This window comes from Myripristis murdjan, chromosome 19 (genome assembly GCF_902150065.1).
Source record: "Myripristis murdjan chromosome 19, fMyrMur1.1, whole genome shotgun sequence".
NCBI classification, from domain to species: domain Eukaryota; kingdom Metazoa; phylum Chordata; class Actinopteri; order Holocentriformes; family Holocentridae; genus Myripristis; species Myripristis murdjan.
In genome coordinates this window covers 2772720-2795805 of record NC_043998.1, presented here as the reverse complement: position 1 = coordinate 2795805, position 23086 = coordinate 2772720, and the positions used below count along the sequence as shown (strand labels likewise).

The 23086-nt window shown below is 45.6% G+C and overlaps 1 protein-coding gene across 1 annotated transcript in view; it reads left to right on the top strand.

Moving 5' to 3' along the window:
- The window catches only part of LOC115378165 (inactive ubiquitin carboxyl-terminal hydrolase 54-like), a 47850-nt gene extending 24965 nt beyond the window's left edge, over positions 1–22885 (top strand). Inside the window, 15 exon segments of the mRNA XM_030078346.1 lie at positions 1750–1896; positions 4215–4364; positions 5030–5219; positions 5506–5688; positions 6391–6610; positions 7647–8051; positions 8575–8702; positions 8909–9067; positions 13755–13902; positions 16018–16303; positions 16305–16409; positions 16548–16902; positions 18935–19062; positions 19186–19317; positions 22787–22885. Of these exon segments, the coding sequence (XP_029934206.1) occupies positions 1750–1896; positions 4215–4364; positions 5030–5219; positions 5506–5688; positions 6391–6610; positions 7647–8051; positions 8575–8702; positions 8909–9067; positions 13755–13902; positions 16018–16303; positions 16305–16409; positions 16548–16902; positions 18935–19062; positions 19186–19317; positions 22787–22873 (2823 nt within the window). The 3' untranslated portion in view covers positions 22874–22885.
- The last annotated feature ends 201 nt before the right edge of the window (positions 22886–23086 follow it).

Below are 23086 nucleotides of genomic sequence, written 5' to 3'. Positions count from 1 at the left end.
ATTAGCGCATGCAAATGTGAAAGAAAAAGCGGTTTGAAAGGAGCGTCTGCAGGCACGGTCAGTGTGTTCTCTGAATCAAAGGTAGCAGAGTTGAAGCAGTCTGACCTGGGCTTTTGAAAGGTGCACTCAGTAGGTATCCAAAGTGCTGAACTGCTTACGGTGCATGCATAAGTGCATACCTGTGTGTGCATAAATGAGAGGTACACTTAAATGAACTTTTAAGCAAAAATTTCTGCTAATACAAATGAAGAGTTCATTTGCAAAAACAGATAAAAGCCATTCTTAAAATGAATACACCTTTTTCACTGATACTGCTTGGAGTACACACACACATATACACACACACACACAAAGCATGATTTAGGATAATAAACATTATGCCAGACTAAATAAACATATAAAAAAATAGAAATAAATATAAAGTAAATTTAAAAAAAAAAAAATCAAAAAAGTTTAAAAAGGTTTAATAAATTCATATGGAGATATCTGTTTTTGCAAATGAACTCAAATATCCTTTTACTGAAGTTTTTCTTCCATGGTGTTGTGGTGGTGCTACTTTTAAATCAAGAATTTGGGTACTTTTTCCACCTCTGGCCCCACCAATGTGAATCTAAGACAGGCCCTTACAGTAAGCTCAGTGCTGTGTGAGCTGTAGTGCATCATTCACAAATATTCCCCTGCATTTTTGCTCCGAGGAACGCCACAATCAGCATTTTGCGAACCCGTCCTCAGACCAAAAAGCCCCGTTATGCAACTCCCTCTCCTTGCGAAAGCTCCGGCTCTACGCAGTGAGACAGCACAGAAGGCTAACGGAGCATGTTTGCCCCATAGCTGCATCCTGAGCGAACACATAGCCCGTGTCTGTGTGCTGGCTGTTGGTCGCTGCTCCCTGGCCGCGTTCGTGTCCCTTTCAGGGAATCGAGAACCAGGCCTGGCAAAATCCCTTCCTGCCAGCCCTGGTGCCAGCGCAAGACAGCCCGCCGCCCACAAAGGAAGAATTTGTGTGTATCTGTGCGTGTGTGTGTGTGTATGGATGCATGTGTGTTTGTGTGTGTGTGTATATGTGTGTGTGTGTGTGTGTGTGTGTGTGTGTTGTGTTGGATTGTATGCTGGCAAAGTGTCTGGTTGCCAGGGTGTTCTCAGGCTGTTTCCGTGCCCGCTCTGCCAGCCCTGTGTGCATGCGTGTGTGTGTGTGTGTGTGTGTGCGTGTGTGCATATGTGTGTGTGTGTGTGTGTGTGTGTGCACCAGCTCTGCGGTGGGTCATGACTCAAAGGAAGGATTCAGAACACACGGTTCTGAACTCAACAGAAGGCCCAAGGGACAAATACAACTCAGCACACTGCCTCTTCCTCTCTCTCTCTCTCTCTCTCTCTCTCTCTCTCTCTGTCTCCCTCTCTCTCCTCTCCTCTGTCTCTTTCAATCCTTTCATCATCTCCTCTTTTCTCCTGCCTTTTATCTCTGCCCCTCATTCGCCTGCTGTTCACTTTATGTGTGTGTGTGTGTGTGTGTGTATGCACGCGCACGCTCCCGTACATATTTGCTTGTGTGTGTGCGCTCAGCACTGCCAAATAAAGGAATGGTTTTAGCGACGTGCACCAGTGTCACACTCTGGGCCTCATAGCGCAGGATGAAAAAAAAAAAAAAACATTCGATCACCTTCTCCTGTTTTTTTAATTTTTTATTTTTTTTCTTTTGTCTCTGCCCTGCCCCTTCACACGCCCTGCCCCCCCCACCACCCCCCGTCACAGAGTAACTGCGGGGAGGTGCTGCGTATCCGCCGGGTGCTGATGAACTCGCCAGAGATCGTGTCCATCGGCCTGGTGTGGGACTCTGACCACTCCGACCTGGCAGAGGACGTCATCCACAGCTTGGGGACCTGTCTGCGTCTGGGGGATGTAAGGGGGACACACACACACTCACACTCACATATTCACATACTCACACACACACATACTAACACACTGGAGTGCTATAATATAGAAATGATGTTCAGGTTTGGGTCGGGCCCGGTCATGTTGGCATTATTTTAATGAAACCTCTGGAGTAAAATAAATAAATATGATAGACTCTGGGCAAGTTGCTCTGGGCAACTTCCTGTGTGGTGTTGGAGTTTACGGGATGACGCTGAAGGCAACACGTAGGCTACTTCAGGAACTTAGTTAACGATGGCAGACAAGCAAAATGTGGCGTTTGGGCTGGTCTTAGTTACTGTGCTCTCGGGCTCGGGTGGAGTTCGGACAAAAATATGTGGCTCGATCCGTACTCTAACGCGCACACACACACACACACACACATGCACAAATGCATGTAGGGGAGAGTGGGGTAAGTAGTGCCAATTTTTACTTAAAGTGCCTTTGAAGCGAGGGGATTACAGTAATGCCTCCAACTAAAATATGCACATATAGTTTAGGATGTTATGCATCCCTGGGAACAATCACTTTGGATCTTATAGAAACTGTTTAGTGCCCCCCCCTGTTATAGATAACAGGGGCGCCACTACTTGCCCCTTGGCACAAATTACCCCACTCTCCCCTATACCTGCCCACTCGCCCGGAAAAAAGGCATTTTATTTTTCTGCAAAAACAAGGATTATGTTCAAATGTGATGTTTTCAAGTTTCTGGAATTCGAGGCCTGTGTCAAGCAGCAGCCACGTTTATTTTTAGCGAGCTGATGTTAGCTAACATTTTGTAATGTTAACCATGACCTGTTCCTTAACCAAGTATGTTGGTGGCTAAGCAACAAAACAGCAACAAAAGAGGCTAAAGTAGCTAATGAGCTAACAGTAGCTTGTTGTAAACGTTAACAACCATGTGATGTTGGCGCAGGCTCCCACACTTTACTTCAGAAGCATGCAAACACACACACTTTGGGAATTTCCCAGTTTTTGGGAATTTCCCAGTTTGGGATCAATAAAGTATACCTATCTATCTATCTATCACTTTTGCAGTACATATGTGTACATATAATACACATACATACACACATACATGCAGCACATCCTGATCATGATCCCCTCCTAATACACACACACACACTCACACACACACACACACACAAACTGCATGCAAATACATGCAACACACATGAACCATAATATCCAGCATCCACAAACCCTCCCTCCACCAGTGCTGTAAAACACCAAGGCTGCAGTCCCGCCGTCACATGCTGCAGATTTCACACCTCACACACACACACTGACGCGTGCGACCCCTGATCCGCGCTGACACCACTGACTAATGTTAATGCATTTTAATGCCTGCCTCTGTAACGTCTCTGGCGGCATCCTGAAATGATACCTATGAATAATGAATCGACGAATATGAATATGTGTTATATTCAATCATGTTTTCCCTCTGTCTTCTGTCTGCTTAGCCTTCCGTTCTGTCTCTTTGGCCCGCTGTCGCTGGATGACTCTCGTTTTCAGACACGAGTCTGAGGCATAATGTGGTTTGCTTCCTGATTTTTGTTTTTGCATAGTGGATAGATCACCAAAAGTAAATCCATCTGCTTCTTGGATTAATCATCCTTCTTTCCTTTCTTCTCCAGCTCTTTCTATTTTCCCATCTGTTTATCAATCAGTTTTGTCAAGCAAATATGATATAAGGCTAATTATATTTTGGTTACCCCCCTCTACATGCAACATTAAACAATAGGTTTGGTACTTTTCAGGGCAGAAACTGTGTCTTTGTCCTGGCTACTCTCGCTGTCTCACTTAACTTTGTTCCTCCTTTGTATCTTAAACAGGACTGCATGACTGAAAATGTGCAAAAAAAAAAAAAAAAGAAAAAAAAAAAGATGGATTCTAGCTTTGGCAGGATGTGCAAAATTGCAGCAGTAGCATCTGCAGCAGCAGAACTTAGTGACACATAAGATCAATGCGTGGTTTGTGCATTAATGGGTATAGAATCTATATAGAATCTATCCATATATATATATTTATATATATATCAGTGTGTGCAATGAATACCAATGAGAGGGAAATGAGAGTATGAGAAAGGACAATATGTGAAGGATTACAGCATATACACTGGCTGTGCAAAAATATACTAGTGCTCAAATGAACTCCTCTGTCTCTCTCTCCCTTTCTCTCGTCCCCCTACTGCACACCTCTTCCTTGCTCCCCTCTCTCTCTCTCTCTCTCTCGCTCTCTTCCTCACTGTCTCCTCCCCCTCCCTCCTCTCTCTCTCTCCCTCTCTCTCCTTCTCTCTGTAGTTGTTCTACCGTGTGACGGAGGAGAGGGCTCGCCAGGCGGAGCTCTACTTGGTGGGCATGGTGTGCTACTACGGCAAGCACTACTCCACCTTCTTCTTCCAGACCAAGATACGCAAGTGGATGTACTTCGACGACGCCCATGTGAAAGAGGTGAGCTGCAGTTTGGGGCTCTGCATCCTGATGCTGTGACATGGACTGGGGGGGATATAAATCGCTGCTTGTCCCTGTGGGGGCAGGAATGATGGGAACTTCTCTATATGGTAGTTTTCGTGCTGCATGGTGATTTTTTTTTTTTTTTCTTTTTTTTTTGGAGCAGCGGTTCCCGTAGGGCTGATTGTGTGTGCGGTTGTCCATGTTTTAGTCCCAGCTGATGTTCTAGCGCAGGTTGCAGTGCTGGTCTGACTTTGTGATACTTTGGTGATGAAAGCATGAATCATGCTTTGGGACTGCTTGCAGCGGTTCCCTCCTGTAAGAGGGGACCTTGGTGTTTTCGCTGTGTGAAAAGTGCGCTAGGAATTGAGGCTGAACTCCATATGTCCTTGATCATTGTATCAGTGCACAGTGCACCTCACTGCACACTCACACGAGATGATTATGCCATTGAGAAAGTGGGAGAATATGATATGGATAATGATATGCAGCGGCAGCAGGAGGGTTTGTTCTTCTGCTGACCTTCTACTTTTGGTGGAATATGTGTAAAGTTATATCTTAATGCAGATAGATTTACTTACTGTGTGTGTGTATATGCATTTGTGCCTCTTTGTATGTGTGTGTGTGTGTGTGTGTGTGTGTGTGTTCCCTTGCTGCACCTCTAGATCGGCCCTAAGTGGAAGGACGTGGTGTCTCGCTGTATCAAGGGCCACTACCAGCCCCTGCTGCTGCTCTACGCTGACCCCCGCGGGACGCCGGTGGTAACGCAGGAGAGCCCCAACCCCTGCTCCAGCTCCAACCCGCAGCTGGATCTCCAGCACTGCAGCAAGGCCGGCTACGACAGCGAGGACTCCGGTACAGCCGCGACAACACGCCGCACACCGGATCAGATCAGATTACTCGGTGTTTGTTGTTGTGTGCGAGCGCGCAAGGTCACGGCTTCAAAGCCCCAACCTTCAGCCTCATAATCCAACTTCTGCTTTCATACGCTGCAAAGCCTGGACTCGTTTCCCTGCCTCCAACAGTAAACATATGGAGGCGCAGGATTAATCAGAAGTTGGAGGACAGAGTTCTAGATTCACCCTGCTAATCTTGCTCTGTCTCTCTGTTTTTTTTTCCTCTCTCTCTCTCTCTCTCTCAGGCCGGGAGCCCTCCATTTCCAGCGACACCCGTACAGATTCATCGACAGACAGCTCCAGCCACCGCGCCTCTCGTAGCAGATCCCTCCACCAATCCACGGGCAGCCACCTCTCCAGCGAATCGCAGACCACGGTGGTCTGTAACTACGACATCGGCACCCCTCCGCACGGCGCCAGCAGCGGAGGTAACGCTGCTTCCAGTGTCCTATCGTGCATGTGTGCTTTGTTGTTGCTGGACCCTGCTTGCTCTGACTTTTGACCAGCAAAGTGAAATTGCCATAGTCCCGTATGGGGATTGATATATCGATATTAACTGAAAAAAACAAACTGAACGATTTTCACCACATAAACACAGCATAGCATGAGCTCAATGCCATGCAACACCTAATCAGGAACAGCCAGACTTTGCCAGCAGAAAACCTAAATCACGATGTTTTGACAGCTTCCAACAAATTCAAGGGTGCTTTTAAGCATCAAGTGGGTTTTCCCGATATGATGTGAAGGCAGCGTCAGGAAGAAAACGTACCGCGTGCGATGTGTCAAGGAATTTCAATGCTTTTTTGTGGCAACAAGTCGTAGCAAATAAAGGTCCGTTTTCAAGTTTTAGTTGAAGTTAATAAGGCCTTCCTTTCTTTTGTCGCTTGCCTTTGTTCTTGTGCTTCATTACTGCAGACTCTTCAGGTTATGCGCCTCGTTAGTGGTTATTCTCATATTTACTTGCACTGCTGCCTACATAATTGCCCCCTGTGGGATAAATAAAATGTTATTGGATTTACTTTCTCTCTCTCCCTCTCCCTCTCTCTTTCTCTCTCTCTCTGCCTCGCTCGCTCTCTCTCTCTCTGTGTCCCCTCCCGCCTCTCCTCTCTCCTCCCCTCTCTCACGCTCAGAGTCAGCAGTGGAGGGCCCTCCCCGCCCTCCCTCTCCTCCCCTGCAGGAGTACAAGGAGACGGCCGTGTTCCTCCTCTCCTCCCGTCGGCCCCTCACCTCCTCCTCCTCCTCCTCTCGTCCCCTCTCCTCCTCCTCTTCCTCGGGGGTGGGGGGCTGTGAGGGAGGGACTGGGGGACCCCACTGGGAGGATGAAAGCACCAGCAGTGAGAGCAAGTCCAGGTACTGGGCTACCGCATCGAGCTCCACTGAGCTCAGAGCCGCTCACAGAGACACACTCAGCCTCGCTTGTAGGGTTGCACATGTTCATTTCACTGACATTTAAACAGAGAGCTTATAATTGAGTATGCAACTAGTGTAAAATTAAAGATGCTTCAGAAAACCCACTTCAATGTGTAAGGTCTAACGGGGTTGGAAAGCAGATTATATGTGCAGTCATAGCCCTTTGAAAGTATACAAATATACCAACATACCAACAGGCAGAGAGATTTGAAACGTCCCTGAGAAGCAGAGAGTTTTCAGACAGTGGATGCAGTTTGAAGCCCCGGAGTGACAGCTGAGGGAAAAACTAAAGCACAGATCAAGGCCACGGTTTATTATGAGTGACATGATGAATTCATTAATGCCATTAATTAAACTGTTAATGAAACGAGTAAAATGTGGGACTGAAATGACTAAAATGATCAAAAAATGAAATAGTTTGAATGACTGTTCGTAACATTTTCAGAAACATTTTGGCGCCTTGTCTCGCACATGCCTGCTAAATTCCCATTGGAGAGCAAATTGATCAATCTTTGGAGCTCCCTTAGGGACTACTGTAGTTCAGCGTTTTTAACTGCAAATAAGTCTTACTCCCATTCAAACCATGTGAACATTTTGGCCTTGTGTGCATGAGGCAGCTGGACCCTGATGCCCTGTGTGGAATCATGATCATCATTTTCCTGATGAAATCGGTCCAGCGTCAAAAAAACATATTCATGCTCGCTCAAATTTTTCTGCGTCTCTGTATTTCACACAGCAACACAAGCAGTTGCCGCTGCACCAGAGACTTGTGTCCTATGCAGTGTACCACACTTGCAGTTTATTTAATTTAAGCCTTTAGTACCTAGGGACCAGGGTAATGCACCCTTTTGCACTGCAGTGTTAGATTTATATAACATCCTATATAACAGTCTCCTCCCTTTATCTGCTCCCTTCCAAACTTCCATCCTCTCCTCCCTTCCATCCATCTGTCCCTCCCTTCTGCCCTCCTCTCTAGTTCTTCTGGAGGGCGCTACAGGCCAGCCTGGAGGCCCAGGAGAGAGGCCCTGAATATTGACAGCATCTTTACCCGCCAGAGAGGCTCTCCTCTGGGCTACAGCACCCTGCCCGGTCCCTCTCTGCCTCTGGAGCCCCAAGAGCCCCTGACTCTTCCTTCGACGGGACCCGCTCCCCCCACGCAGCAAGGGCTGGCGGAGGTGGTGGGGAGGGAGCTGGGTGACGTGGAACTCGGGCCCGGGCTGACCGGGCTGACCGGGCTGCCTGGGTCACTTGGCGGTGGCAGGAAAATGGGCCCCCCTCCTCCCCCTCCGCCTCTGAGGGGGATGGAGCATCAGCCGCGTCTTATCCAGAGGATGGAGAGTGGCTACGAGAGCAGCGAGAGGAACAGCAGCAGCCCCGACAGGTAGAACACACACACACACACACACACACACACACACATTGAAACAGTTAATCACCTCCTACAAAGCAGAGATTGTACATAAGCCATGCATGTGAATACATAATGCACATGTATTTATCCTTTGTTTGTGAGTTCATTGCTCTGCAGTAATGCCTCAAAAGACATTAAATATCATGTTTGCAGCTTCAGTATTTTATTACACCGTCAGCATGTCAATAGCTACAGTCGTTCGTGTTCATGTTTCTCTTACAGTCTCCACCTGTTCTCCCTTCTCTTCCTTCTCTTCTCTCTCGCTCTCTCTCTCTTCATTTTTCAGTTCAATTTCGTTTCTAAGGTGTTTTATTGGCATGAAATACAAATGTGACATTAACAACAACAAATGGTCCAATAATCTGGAATGAATCAATGGACAAATTTATCTAGGGACACATGAACTGCACTCCTAACATTTTTTCATCATCAATCCTGCATCTCTCTCTCTCTCTCTCTCTCTCTCTCTCTCTCTCCATCTCTCTCTCTCCAGAGAGGTCGGGCAGCAGAAGCGGGTGCTGATGTCAGGGCCTTCATGGCGCACAGTGCCCAAGTCAAAGAGTAGCGGTGCCATCCTGCAGGAGCTGGCTTCACCCAGCTGGAGCAGCAGCACCAACATAGGTGTGCATGTGTGTGTATGTGTGTGTATGTGTGTGTGTGTGTGTCTGTGTATGAGACTTGGACTTCTGTTTTAGGTGCAGCCATGTTATTTGTACATAAAATTCCATATGAATGAATTCCCTCCACCCTCCTCTCCCGTGTGTTCTGTGCATGTTGCCTTGTGTGTCTATGTGTGTGTTTGTGTGCATGTGTGTGTGTGCATGCAGGCTCAGGGCGTAGTGAGCTGGACGAGCTGCAGGAGGAGGTGGCGAGGAGAGCCCGCCAGCAGGAGCAGCAGAGGCGGAGGGAGGCGGAACGGGAGGCCGCCATGGGATTCAACCCTAAACCCAGTAAATTCATGGACCTGGACCAGCTCCAACACCAGGGTATGAACACAGGGAGGGACGGAGCGAGAGAACAAGAGAGGGAGGAAGGCTAGAGGACAAGGGCGGGGCCACTAACCAAGAGTTAGACAGGGAACGAGAAAGTGAAATCGATGGAGCTAAAGGTGGAGAAGAAGCTATGAGGAGCGGCGAACACAAGTGCAATAAAGCAACTGCGTTTAAAGGTGCACTCTGCAAAACTTTCAGCGGCTCGATTGAAGCCAGGACCCTTTAGACTGAACTGACAAAATGCATGGAATAAGCACATCATTTGGTGGTTGACTTTTTTTCTCCAGGTTTTTGTCAGCTTGAGTCTTAAACTGACCTTGGACCAGTTTGCGTAGTGCACCTTTGTAGCTGCACTGTCACAGGCATCCTCTCACTCTGCTCTCAAACACTGCAAAAACGCAAAAATCTTACCAAGATTATTTGTCTTATTTCAAGTCAAAAATGTCTTATTTCTAGTCAAAATATCTCATTACACTTAAAATAAGACATGATCACCTCAGAAGTAAATTGTTTTTAGACAATTTTCACTTGTTTCAAGTGAAAATTCACTTGAAACAAGTGAAAATTTGCTTGTTTCATTGGCAAAATTTGCCAGTGGAAGAAGTGAAAATTCACTTGAAATAAATGAAAATTAGCTAGAAATAAGAAACAAATTTTGCCAATGAAACAAGCAAATTTTCACTTGTTTCAAGCAAATTTTCACTTGAAACAAGAGACAATTGTCTAAAAACAAGTTACTTCTGAGGTGATCATGTCTTATTTAAGTGTAATGAGATATTTTGACTAGGAATAAGACATTTTTGACTTGAAATAAGACAAATAATCTTGGTAAGATGTTGAGTTTTTGCAGTGAATGGGAGAGGTGACTGAAGTTTGCAGACTTTGCGGACCTCTGATATCATGCGAAGACAACTGAGCATGATGTCAGAGGTCGAATTTCTTCATCTTAGTCGTCAAGTGGAGGTGGAGGTGGTTCAGAGGTTTAGCAATCGTTTTTGAGTTCAAGTTAATTCGCCAGTTTCCCGCCATTGACCATACCTGATGCCAGAATGGAATCGATCTAACAGGACGAATCCGCGTCGTATCTTTTAAGGGATGACGTGAATCTAGTCTCTCTCCCAGTTCCACTTTTTCATTTCGTCTGATAAGATGGGAGCATTTCTACATAAAAATGTTCCCCAGCGCAGCTTTAAGACAATATTATCACCTAGTTTAGTCATCGCATCGACTTGTATGTCTGTGCTTCTGTCTGACCTCCTCTTCGTCCTCCTCCCCATCTGTTCGTCTGTCCCCCCATCTGCCACTGTGTCTATTAGCTGTCTATTATCTGTTTGTCTGTTAGTTCAGTGTGTATTACGCTGGAATACATATGTTGGGTTTATGTGTTGTCCATGTGTGTAAGTGTAATGACTCTACAAGTATGCTTGTGCGTGATGATAGGTTTGCATGTTTATGTCAGAATGTGTGTGTTTATGTACTGTACACAGTGTGTGTGTGTGTGTGTGTGTGTGTGTGTGAATGCCCTCTATCAGTTCCAGCTGAGCTCCAGCTAGGTTCAATGTAAGAGTCAAATGTTAGATCTAGCTACAGTATCTGCTAAAGTGTATGAGGTTCACTACATGTGTGTGTGTGTGTGTGTATGTGTGTTCCTGTAAGTTCCTTCCACACAAATGTGTGTATGCATGTGTATTTTCTGTATTTGTGTGTCCTAAAAGTACCATGTGTATTCTCAGCTTATAGGCTGACTTCTTCCATTCGGCAATTGAGGAAGAACTAAAAATCAAAATAGCTCACGCTGGATGCAGCCCCCTTTCAGATTTATGCATTTCAATAGCCATTTAAAAAGTCAGCATAAATATTATCCACCAAACTGCATCTATATCAGTGCATTTTCAATTTTTAGACAGGATGCACTGACTATTTCTACTGTCTTTTCCCACCAAAATACACTCCTGCAGGCACCATCCAGATATAACAGTTGAGATTTTGCGATAATAGGAGCTGTTTGGCAGATTATATTTGTGCGAGAATACCCTTATAGTTAGTATTAAAAAAAAATTCTCAAGTCATATTTCCCAAAGTATGTCCTTTACCAATTTGCATGGCAGAAATAAATTGCCAGATTTTTGAATGGACCTTGGTCTGACATGTAATCTGTGCAGAGGTGTTAGACTAGAGGTGAAAGAGCTAATGTTGAGCACGATAACAAAATAATGAAATTGAAAACATAAAGGAAGTGATTATGGTGAGGTCAGTCAGTATATTTAGTAATGGTGTATTTATAAGACACTTAGTGCTATAGGTTGGCTACTGTGGTCAAAAAAGAGTAACAAAGGTATGTAGACATGCTGGTGCAGAAAAGCAGTCCTCGCTGTAGGTCACTTCCTTTTTGGGTCGGGGATCATGGTCATGTGACAGTACCACACTTTAAAACACAGGCTTTAAAACACAAGCAAGCTCTTTTTGAATGCAGAAATCTTGAGCTTACCTTGAGCCCATTTATACCTGGTTTTAAACTGTGAACTGTACCTGGGCACGTAATCCAGATCAGGTTGATGCAATGTGTAAATGCGTCATTGCTGAAATCTGATGGGATCTGCCCGACCACAAACGGAGGTAGTCTGGCTCACGCTGTGTTTGGATCTTGGGGTAGGTCTGCCTGCAGTCCGAACAGCTGGGACACACTCAGGAGAGAAAACCTGCCCCTAAGTCAAAAACACCACTGCGCTAGCATTTCCTGCTGTAGATTACCATGTAACAGCCGAATGGATTGTTTGCATGGGCCTTAGCAGTGTGGTATGGTAACCATAGCAACTGCACCAGCGTTTGTCAGCTTCTGTTTTATGAATCCCAGTTTTGATCTGGCATTTGGAATCAACATTTTTTTGGCATCTTGGAAAAATGCACCAAAAAAAAAAAAAAAAGTATCAGAGTTCTGTTTTTTTGTACTGGTATGTGCGTGTCTTTCTGTGACACGCACATACCTTCACAAAATGTGTGTGTGTGTGTGTGAGCCTTGTATGAACTGTAGGTGTGCGGGTTTTCCCCTCCAGCCCAGCGGCCTACCAACTAACTCTAGATCAGGGATTATTATGTTCTGTCCTACTGTGTGTGCTTCAGTGCGTGTATGGTTCTGCCTTAGGTACCTCACACACACACACACACACACACATATACACATAGAGAGCCAACACACACACACCCCTACGAGCACACTCAACCTTGGTGAAGTGAGAGGACAACTTGCGGATGAACAGATGGCATCACGATCAGTACGATTACGCAACGGAATTTGGTTTCCCACATCCGTATCAATGGTTTCGGGCATTAGAGGACATTAAAGCCAGCAACAACAGAGCGGCCACGCGCCCTCCAGCCCCCGGCCCGTCTTTATCGGTGAAAAGTTGAACACCGGGCTCTTCTTGATGGCAGGGCAGATGGGCGATGGCTGCTCTTTTGTTGTCCTTTGCTGCATCGTCTTTCTTTCCACCCACTAACAGTAGTCAGACGCACATGGAGGCTGCGTTCACTCGGCTCTGCTCTCCACCTGTTTGCTCCTGTGTTTAGCTCTAACTCGCCTCCCCGCACTGCAAAAACACAAAAACTCTCCAAGAGTATTTGTCTTATTTCAAGTCAAAAATGTCTTATTTCTAGTCAAAATATCTCATTACACTTAAAATAAGACACAATCACCTCAGAAGGAAATTGTTTTTAGACAATTTTAGAAAATGTGCTTGTTTCATTGGCAAAATTTGCCAGTGGAAAAAGTGAAAATTCACTTGAAACAAGTGAAAATTAGCTAGAAACAAGAAACAAATGAAGAGTTCATTTGCAAAAAACAGATATCTCCATTTGAATTTATTAAACCTTTTCAAACTTTTTTTTGAATTTTATTAGAATTTACTTTATATTTATTTTAATTTTTTTATATGTTTATTTAGCCTGGCATAATGTTTATTATCCTAAATCATGCTTTGTGTGTGTGTGTGTGTGTATATGTGTGTGTGTACTCCAAGCAGTATCAGTGAAAAAGGTGTATTCATTTGAAGGATGGCTTTTATCTGTTTTTGCAAATGAACTCACAAATTTTCACTTGTTTCAAGCAAATTTTCACTTGAAACAAGAGACAGTTGTCTAAAAACAAGTTACTTCTGAGGTGATCATGTCTTATTTTAAGTGTAATGAGATATTTTGACTAGAAATAAGACATTTTTGACTTGAAATCAGACAAATAATCTCGGTAAGATGTGGAGTTTTTGCAGGGTGTCCGTGGCTCAGTGAACGCAGCCCTAACTGTGCTCCTCATCTCCTAACTTGAGCTCTGTGACTCACTAACGTGCACACACTCATGGATTTGCAGCTCCTGTAGGCAGAGACACATGTTCACTGACGGTGGAGGAGCGTGTTGCATGCCGGCCCCCTCATAACCACTCCTTTTGCTCTGCTTCTCTTTTCTCTGTCCCCCTTCTTCTGTCCTGTTCTTTCATCCTCATTTTACCCCTTTCTCTTCCTCTACCTCACCCTCTGTCCTTTCTCACCTCCCACCCCCCGCCCCCTTTTCTCCACTCCTTTTCCGTTTCCCCCCTCTCTCTCTCTCTCTCTCTCTCCCTCCCATTCTGCCTCTGTGTCTCTCTGTCTCTTCTCCTTTTTTTATCTCCCGCTCTGTTGTTAACATCCTCAGCTGTGCTCAGACCCCTGCATGAGGCTAACGCTCATAGCGGATTGGCTGTAGCTGCGTGCATGAGGAGCGCTGGGGGCCCAATCAAACGCAGGCAGGAACAGGAAATGGAGCGGGAGACAGGAAGCGCCCACCCACAGGGGCCTCGCAGGTACCACGACTGTCCCCCTTATGTGTCCGCACAGGTGCCTGTCTCAGAATCACCTCTCTCCTCCCTCCCAACCCCCTCCCTCCCTCACTTGTGTCGTCCACAGCACTGCCTGTCCTAAAACCCGCCTCGGGACCCCTCTGTGTGTGTCCTTTGGGTGCTGGCTGTCTAAAAAAAACAAAAAAAAACAAAAAAACAAAAAAAAAACACCACCAATACCCTCATGTATGTGTCTTCAGCACTGGCTGTCCAAAAACCCAGAACCCCTCCCCTCCAAGCACTGCACCCTCACACCCTGCTGTATGTGTGTATGCGCGTGTGCATGTGTGCGTGCCCTCACACACACACACACACACACACACACCGGAGTATATAACTCCTAATCCACTTTGTGTTTGTGTGTGTTGCAGTGCAGCAAAAACTTGCTTTGCTAGGCTCTGTGTTGCTATCGAGAGAGTGAGAGAGCAGCAGAGAGAGAGAGAGAGAGAGAGAGAGAGAGAGAGAGAGAGAGAGGGAGAGAGTTGCTCTCTGCTTTCCTGTGCTTCACTGCTTCCTCTCATTGCGCTGTGCTGCTCCGTGCTGCCAGAGCCCCTCTCTGCTCGGTGTGTGTGTGCGGCTCATCTGTCCGTCTGCACACTGTAAAGCCACCGTGTGTTTTCTGTCCTGCCTGTCCGTCCGCACACACACACACACACACACACACCCTGCACCGCTGTGGTTTGTGTTTTGTCCTCCGCTGCTGTGTCGGTGTGTTCAGTCAAGCCGTGTGTTTCCCTCCCGATGTGCTCGTTTTTTGGCGAGAAGTGAGCTTTGGCTTTATGGAGCTCCTGTATGAAGTGCGCTGAGCCAAAAAAAAAAAAAAATTCAACCCAATGCGACTGTTCAAAAAAAAGAGTGAGGTGGCACATGCGACGTTTGAGGAGGATACTCAACTTTGATTATCGATCGGATGTGTTGCTTCACTTGTTTTTGAGCCGTCGTGTCAGTGTTGGTGTTGTTCTGTCTGTGTGTTGGAGTGGCCTGGTTAACTGTTGTCAGTAGGGCTGAAGGGGAGGAGGAGGAGGAGGAGGAGGAGGAGGAGGAGGAGGAGGAGGAGGGGTGCAGCTCAGTGCTCTCCTCTTTTATTACCTTCCTCCTCTCCTCTATTGATCAACACAAGCCTCTGATTTATAGCTTGCTGCTGCAAAGCCTGCTGGGTAATTACTAAGGCTGTACGAGATGGGGAGAGTTAATGTGGGGGAGGGGGGTTGGCACTCACACTCACACTCACACACACACACACACACACACATAAAAACAGGCACACACATACAGACTTTAACAGACTTGCTGTTCACACACAAGCATACGCACACTAGTTTACTACACACACACACAAACATCCATTTTTAAATGCAGCTGGGTACATACAAACACACACACACATGCACATGCACACACACATTTTCACTAATAAAGTGTAGCGTGGACACCATCCCTCTGCATTCCTCCTCCTGGCCCCTCAGAGAGGAGCCTCTAATGTTCAGCATACATCATATCCTGCACATATCAGCCTTATGTAAATCAATAAAGTAATATAGTGCCCAGTGAGACCAAATGACTCTATAGAAGCCACATTTATTTGCAGCGGTGATGTAGTGCACCAGTGCTCGGTGCAGCTTCATAACCAGGCCAAATGCTAGATTACCGTTTTCAAAATCAGTCGCTGAGATTCAACTGGAATTCTTGGGATTTGTTTGGATCACAAAGTTAGTTTGCTGCATTTGTCGTGATCTCTCGATCAATAACGCTGAGCCTGCGCCTGCGTCTGACTCATGAGCGGCATGGCTGTGAAATCAGCACGGCATTAACATCCCATACGTCTTGATCAGAGTGCTGCTTGTACCGGGCTCAGTGACTGTTCGCCGCTCGCTCGCTCTCTCTGTGTGTGTGTGTGTGCTGTGTGTTTGTGTGTTTGTGTGTGTGTGTGTGTCTCGGTCTGTTTTCTGTCTGTTTATTCTCGTATGCGGCTGTGACCTTCCTCGATGCAGTAACTCACCTGACGTCAGAGCAGCTCTGTGATTTTTTTTTTTTTCTCCTCGTCTCTGACTGACGCGCTCCCTCTCTTCCGTCCTCCAGTGAACAGCCTGGCCCGCTCCAAATATTGCTGACGCCCAATCAGGAGGAGGAAGAGGACCAGGCGACAGCCAACCAGGACGCCGCTCCGGGCCCCGACCCGCCCCCTCCACCTTACAGGCCCTCTCCTCCTCGGCCCCCGCTCACCCTCAGCCTCCCTCACCCTTGTGCCCCCTCCAGCCAGGAGGAGGAGGAGGGGAGCGAGGGCGCGGGCTCAGCCAGGAGAGGGGAGGGGGGGGAGGAGGGGGCGGAGGGGACCGGGGTGAGGCTGTGCGAGCTGCTGCAGGCGGGGGGGGGTGAGCGTCAGACCCCTGGGGAAGCATTTAGCCATCTCCCTGCCCTCGCTCCCTCTGCGTCTCTGGGACACACACACCACGCACGCCGACGGCCCGCCCGCGAGGCCTCAGACACACACCGCACACTCCACGCACACACACCTCGGACCCTCACACACCTCTCCTCCTCCTCTTCCTCGTCCTCCTCTTCCGCCTCCTCCTCCTCCTCCTCCGCCTCCGCTCGATGCGTCCGGGCAGAGGAAACCTCCCACCCCGCTGTGGCAGCCCCCCCGGCCTCGCTCCCCGGCCAACGCCGCCCGCCATTGGCTGGGCCACGGAGCCGCCCCCGACCCCGCCACGCGCCATTGGTCCTCCTGGAGCCTGGACCGCCCGGATGCCGTGGTCACGCCGTATGACACGCCCCCGGACCGCTGCGTTCCCATCAGGCCACAGCACCCCAGCCAGAGCTACAGCTACAGCTGCCAGTCTTCCCCCGGGCACTACAGCTCCCAGCATGCCTCTGGGCCGCACAGTGACCCCTGTGACTATGAGGAGGCAGAGCTGTCCGAGCTTGATTCTCTCTATCAGGCCAGTCTAATGGCTGGCAAGACAGGTAAATGTACAACACACACACACACACACTCAGTCCTCCCCTTATCCTCTTTCTCTCATCCAGACGTGCCCTCACCTTGTTCAGATCAGTAAATTATTCAAATAATGTATTGAAATAAAGCGGCAATTCAAATATCTCACAGGCCTCCAAATATGTGGTTAATTGTATATTGATAGGTCAGTTTTCATATGCACTTCAAACAATCTCCATCCCTGTTTTTTTAGCAAGTTATTTCGGCTCATACTCAGTGTTCAAATCTTGTTTTTCTTCAAATAAGTGAACAAATCTGCCAGCGGGATGAGATAATCCCACTTGCTTCCAGTGTTAATCAAGCAGTTCCCAGAACTGTCTGGAATCACGTGGTTTCTGGATCCGACTGGGCTGATCTGACTTATCCTGCCTTCTTCAACATCTTTAAACTTGTCTGGAGTGGAAACAGCATGGAAAAGTGAGAGGGCATTGGAAACATGGGATTATTGACATTTTTCACTTGTTTTAACCTTCCTATTATGTTTGGGGTCAATTTGACCCCAGCCAATGTGTAACATCTCTAAATGAATGATTAACATCATTTTTTTTGCTTCATATTTAATAAGTGTTCCTAATGTAATGGGCACTACCGGGTAAACATGAAATTCACGTGATGATATGTTTTCAATGTCCTGTACACACTTTGTAACGCATCAGTTATAAATAACAAAAATCTGTACTTAGAAATAATATGAAGCCATTAAAACACCAAAAATTTTAATTTCTTTCCAATTTTAGATCAATCAGTGAGATTTTATGGTGATTTGCATATTTTTCCATTGTCGCATAATAGGAATACAGGATGTATAAGTGGGGGTGGGAGGGAGTTATGTTTTATTTAAAGGACTATTTAGGTAATCAACAAAGAAACATAAAGTACTTGACACATAAACTTTAATAACAATTTTAGTTATAATAATTTCGTGGAAGTTTAAACTACAGGGGTCAAATTGACCACAAACATAAAAGATGTTCAAAAATGTGAACATAACAGGAGGGTTAAGATTTTAAAGGCTCAATATGGGACTAAATGCTGACTAAACGATTTTTTGTAGTATATAAATTCATTAGGCCTGTTTGAAGTGACATGATGGCACTCTTGTAAGCAGCGATACAGAGGCTGGAGTGTCAGATGTGCAAATCAAAATGATCCCATCATAGCAGCGTGTCCACTTGGCCATTTTGCTAAAGCATCAGAAGTGCAAGCTCCATTATTTATAATATCACTGATCTTGATCTGCATGTTTGATTTGGGAATGCTGTGCTACAGCCCAATTTATTTTTTCAAGCATAGACCATGTAATTTAAAGCAAATATATTAATATTGATTCATAAATACTCTTTGGGGAAATTTTGAGGAGTCATTACAGGATATTAGATGTGAAATATACGTTTCTCAAAAAGCTCATACAGTCAAATTTGCTGAAGAAATGTATTTACCACCACTTATTTGTATCATGCTTTGTAATACATGCTTAATATTTAAACAGAGCCTAATAAATAATAGAATGATAGACTCAATTGAGCCTAATAGTGCATGATACAAACAAAGTGTTAGGTGTTTGGTTCCTGCTGGGATTATTTAGAGCCCGTAATCACTGTTGCGGTTTCAAAGGGCTTTACGGGTCCACAGTTTATAGAAAACAAATTGACACCTGCGGATTTGAACCCTGATAGTGGGCAAGAAAAAAAAAAAAGAAAAGAAAAAGAAAACAGAAACCAAAAGATGAAAAAATGGAGGAAATCTTGGGAAGGACCACAGAGAGTGGGCAACTTCTTCCAGGCCAGCCAGGAATGCAGGGGCTGGTGAGATAAACAGATCAATCAGGTGTGAAAGCACAACCAGATGAGTCAAATCAAATCAAAATCACAATAAGACAAATATTACAAAGAAATGGGCACATGCGAAAAATGTCTGTCCTCAAGTTACTTCAAGATGGCTTGCAGTAAAAAGTGTCCACTAGAGTGCCAGTTCTCCAGCACTGCCTGTGTCTGCTTGCAGGCTGTAGCCCATCAGAGAGGCTCATCTCCAGGGTGGGAGGGCAGACTCGCTCCCAGACCCCCAACGCAGACATGGAGAGGAGTGTGTACGGGGCGGACTGCACCAGCACCCCCACCTACCTCAACAAGGTCTCTGTCGCACGCATGTACTGCTCTCTCTGCTGCAGTCCCCTCACATGTTCACAGATCATCCACGTTTCTCATCTTGATCAGTTGTCCATCACATGACAGGCATTTTGTCCCCCTCCCTAGCCAATGGTGTTGCGGGATCTGCGTTTGGGGGCGGAGCCTGCCGACGGGGAAAACCTGCAGCGAATCGGACGCAGCCTGAGCGGCACGATGGTGACCTCGCGCCGCAGCCGCCTGACTGCAACACGCAGCTTTGTGAGTCTGACGTCCTGTGCTCTGCTGCCTCCTTGTGGCCATGCTGTTTAACTGCACCCATCCTGGCACTTTACGCGTTGCTTGTCCCTTTGCTCTTTTCCCCTCCTGTGTTGTCTTGACTCTTCCTTTTGTCTCGCTTTTCGATTTCCAATCTGTCCTCCTACTCTCTCGCCCCCTCCCTGTCTTTCCCTCTGTCTTTATCTCTCTTTCTGTCTCTCTCTCCCCCTGTCTCTCACCCTCTGTCTCTCTCTCAAAGGTGAAGCAGGCAGATGTCAGTGCCTCTCCTTGCTTACTTCCTCTCTTCTGAGTCCCTGTCGCTATTCCACTATCATCACCTCCATCCTCCTCATCACCAACACCTTCTCATCACCACCTCCCTCCACTGCTTCACAGGTAAACACTGCACTGGATGCATATCAATTTCAAATTGTGATCTTAAAGAAAAATACACACAAATATAAATTTATAGAGCACAAATACACACAAATACAGCATTTCTTTGTTTGGAACACCTTAGAGACCAGATGAGTGAGTTTCTGTGCAATTTACTATACCAAACTGATATTATACATTTTTAATTCTCTGCCAAGCATTTTAATGCATTATGTGGCAAACCACATTTTTATGACATATAAGTAGACCAATGTCCTATTTGCACTTATCTAATACTACCTGATGACTTTCAGTGATTTGTAATAACTGTGGAGATTGGTGGTGATTGTAATCCTGTGTGAATTTGCCATGTTTGTAATTTGTAAAACTTACAAATTACCTGTCAAATTTGCTGAAAGTAGAGGTTCCCTAACAATAATAATGATAGTAATGATTCTGAGCTAATCTAACACTTTCCTTACTTACTAACCCTAACCCTAACCCTAACACTTAATTTTGGCTGTTATTTATTTTGGTCAAGCAACTTATTTTTTTTTTTTATTCTCCTTGTAAATATGTGATTTCACTCTTCCTCCATGTAACTCACTGAATGTGGTGCACATGTAATACTAGATCAGTGCAAACAGGGCTTAAAGCGAACCAGATAGAAGTTCCAGATCCTGTTTGAGTCGGGTCTGAAGCATTTTGTCACGATGTCAGAACATCCAGCGTTGCATAACCGATCACAGATTCCTGTTTAGTCTGAAACTCCAGCACAGATCCCGCTGAGAGATACCCTCGACCAACTGAGCACATAGCCAAACTTTCCAAATCCCGGCACTGTCACCTTAGTTTAGACGATATCTTCCTTTGCTTCTTGCAGGCAATAACATGGTCCAGCTGTGAGGGAGCCATGAACAAGGTCTGGGATGAGTGGCATTTAAAACAGGGCACCTAGAGGGAACTTTTATTTCCAACTTCTAACTTTTATGGTTGGCCAAAGTGACACCTAGAGAGTGCAAACCTTTTTGATTTGTTCACATCTTATGCCTCTAAGTGGTATTTCCTTTCAGAATGCAACTTAATGGCAGCAAACAGACTGACACATAGAGGTGCCAGGGCCATTTTTACACTTTCGACTGTGTTTTCAGAGTGTAAAAATCACACCTCAGTGTGGGAGTGTTGTGCTATCTAACTGGGACCAGTGTCAGTGTATAATGTGCAGTACTTTTACTAGGTTTAACAGGGTAGCATGGTAAATAAAGAAAGTGTCATTCCAAAATGAGACACTCAGCATTTAAACAATATGACAGTGTGAACAGAGCTGTGGTGTCCTTAAAGAGTTGGCTGTTTGTGGGGCAGAAACGCTCTCACCATATCCATCAAATTACTCACAGCTGAATGAACAGACACAAACACGCATGCACACACAGACACAGAATAGAGATAACGACAGTTTAATTAAAAAAAAAAAAAAAAAAAAAAAAAAAAAAAAAAACATGATTTAAGATGACGGAAATAATAATGGAGTATAAAAATTAAGTACAACAATCACATCAGGCAGATGTTTCAAAAAATGTAATTAAAAAATTAAAACATGCAAAGAGATTATGACAAATAAACATTGATAAAAAAAAAACACAGTTTTACAAATAAATGACTGTGATAGTATTGTTGCAAGGATTCAAAATAAAGATAGATAGATAGATAGATAGATACTTTATTCATCCCGAAGGAAATTCACAGTTTTCAGCAGTATCCACAGAGTACAAGATTAAGTAAATCAAAAATAAAGAATAAGTAAATCAAAAATAAAGAATAAAAGATGACCCTCGAGATCTAAAGATCTAAGTACCCAATGTGCAAAAAAAAAAAAAAAAAAAAAAAAAAAAAACAATGTGCAAAAAAACCAATAAAACCAGTGTGCATTGATGTATATAGCGCAAAGCGAACTGTTGCACAACCTGATCACTGTGGAGACAAACTCCCCAGCCATTCAACATGACGTAGCATCAAAGAGCATGTCCCTAAAATCTCTTCCTCCCTGATCGTGTTGATGCGGCGTCATCAGTGACATCATCATGTGGCTCCTGCCTGCCAGCCGCACAGTTTAAAAATGGCTCCTGCTAAATCTGATGGCATGTCTGTCTTCCTCTGCTAAAGCTTTGAAAGGCTGATTTTTTTTTTCTTTGCAGAGGCGTCTCCCCTGCTGCTGATAGGCTCAAAACGTGTGTCGGGATCTAAACTTAGATATTGATGTATCATGTGCTGTGCATGTGTGTGTGTTTGTGTGTGTGTGTGTGTGTTCGGCACAAAGGAGGAGCTGCTGCATGTTGGTCATATAATAATTTTGATTTCTTGAAATGAAATGTTTATCAGATTCAACAAACAGCTTTAGTTTGGGTCAGAGACAGTTCAAATATACAGTATGTGAGCAGAAGACACATAACAAATAAGAGGAAGATGACAAAAAAAAAAAAAAAAAAAAAGAGGAACTCCATTATTTGGCCCTTCTTGGTGGCTGTGGCTCTAAAGCATGGCAGCCGACTGTGAGTCTGACAAAATGATTTAACGAAGCCATTGTTGGATTTCATTGAGGCTGTCATTTATATCTCCAGCCCCTGAAATAACAGCTTTTTAGGGGATGCAGTCATTTTGTTTTTGAAATATCGAGCAGTGACAACACCGACAACAGGACATATTTTTCCCCTCCTAAAATGGATATGTGGTGTTTTGAAATGAAACCCGTCATTCGGTAGATAGTGTGCATAAGGAGCCAGCACTGCAGTGGAAATTGGAAATTGAAATTTGAGACACTCCGGGCTTCTTGTCACCTCAGGGACCTTGCACCAAATAATAATAACAATCAAACAGTAAAGGGGTATTGATATTACATAAAAGAGGTGTATGGATGGTGCTGAGTAGAACAGAGAGCAAACACTGATTGTTTCCTTTAAACCCCCCAGGGAAACCTACTTATTTTGTGTGTTTTGAGTATAAGCTGCTGTATGGAAAGTATGGATATATAGGTATAGATATATAGATATGCATTTTTTTTTCAGCTGTTTACCATGCTGTCCTCCCCCCTCTCGTGCAGGAGCTGTCCAGTGGTGCAGGGAGCTTCTGGCTGTGTCTGACGGGGGTCAAGCTGTCTTCTGACCAGAGTCCCGCTCTGCTTCACTGATGTCTCCCCCGTCCCCCGCCCCCACCTCCACCGCACCCCCCACCCTCTGCACAGGCATGTCACAGGGCAGCAAGACAGGGGAGGAGGGGGGGCGGGTGATCCTCGACAACCTCGCCTCGACGTTCCCGGGAGGACGGCGGCTCCGGAAGGCCGCCCGCCCGCCCCCCTGCCGCCCCCCTCAAAACAACGCGCACACGCACGCACACGGGCACA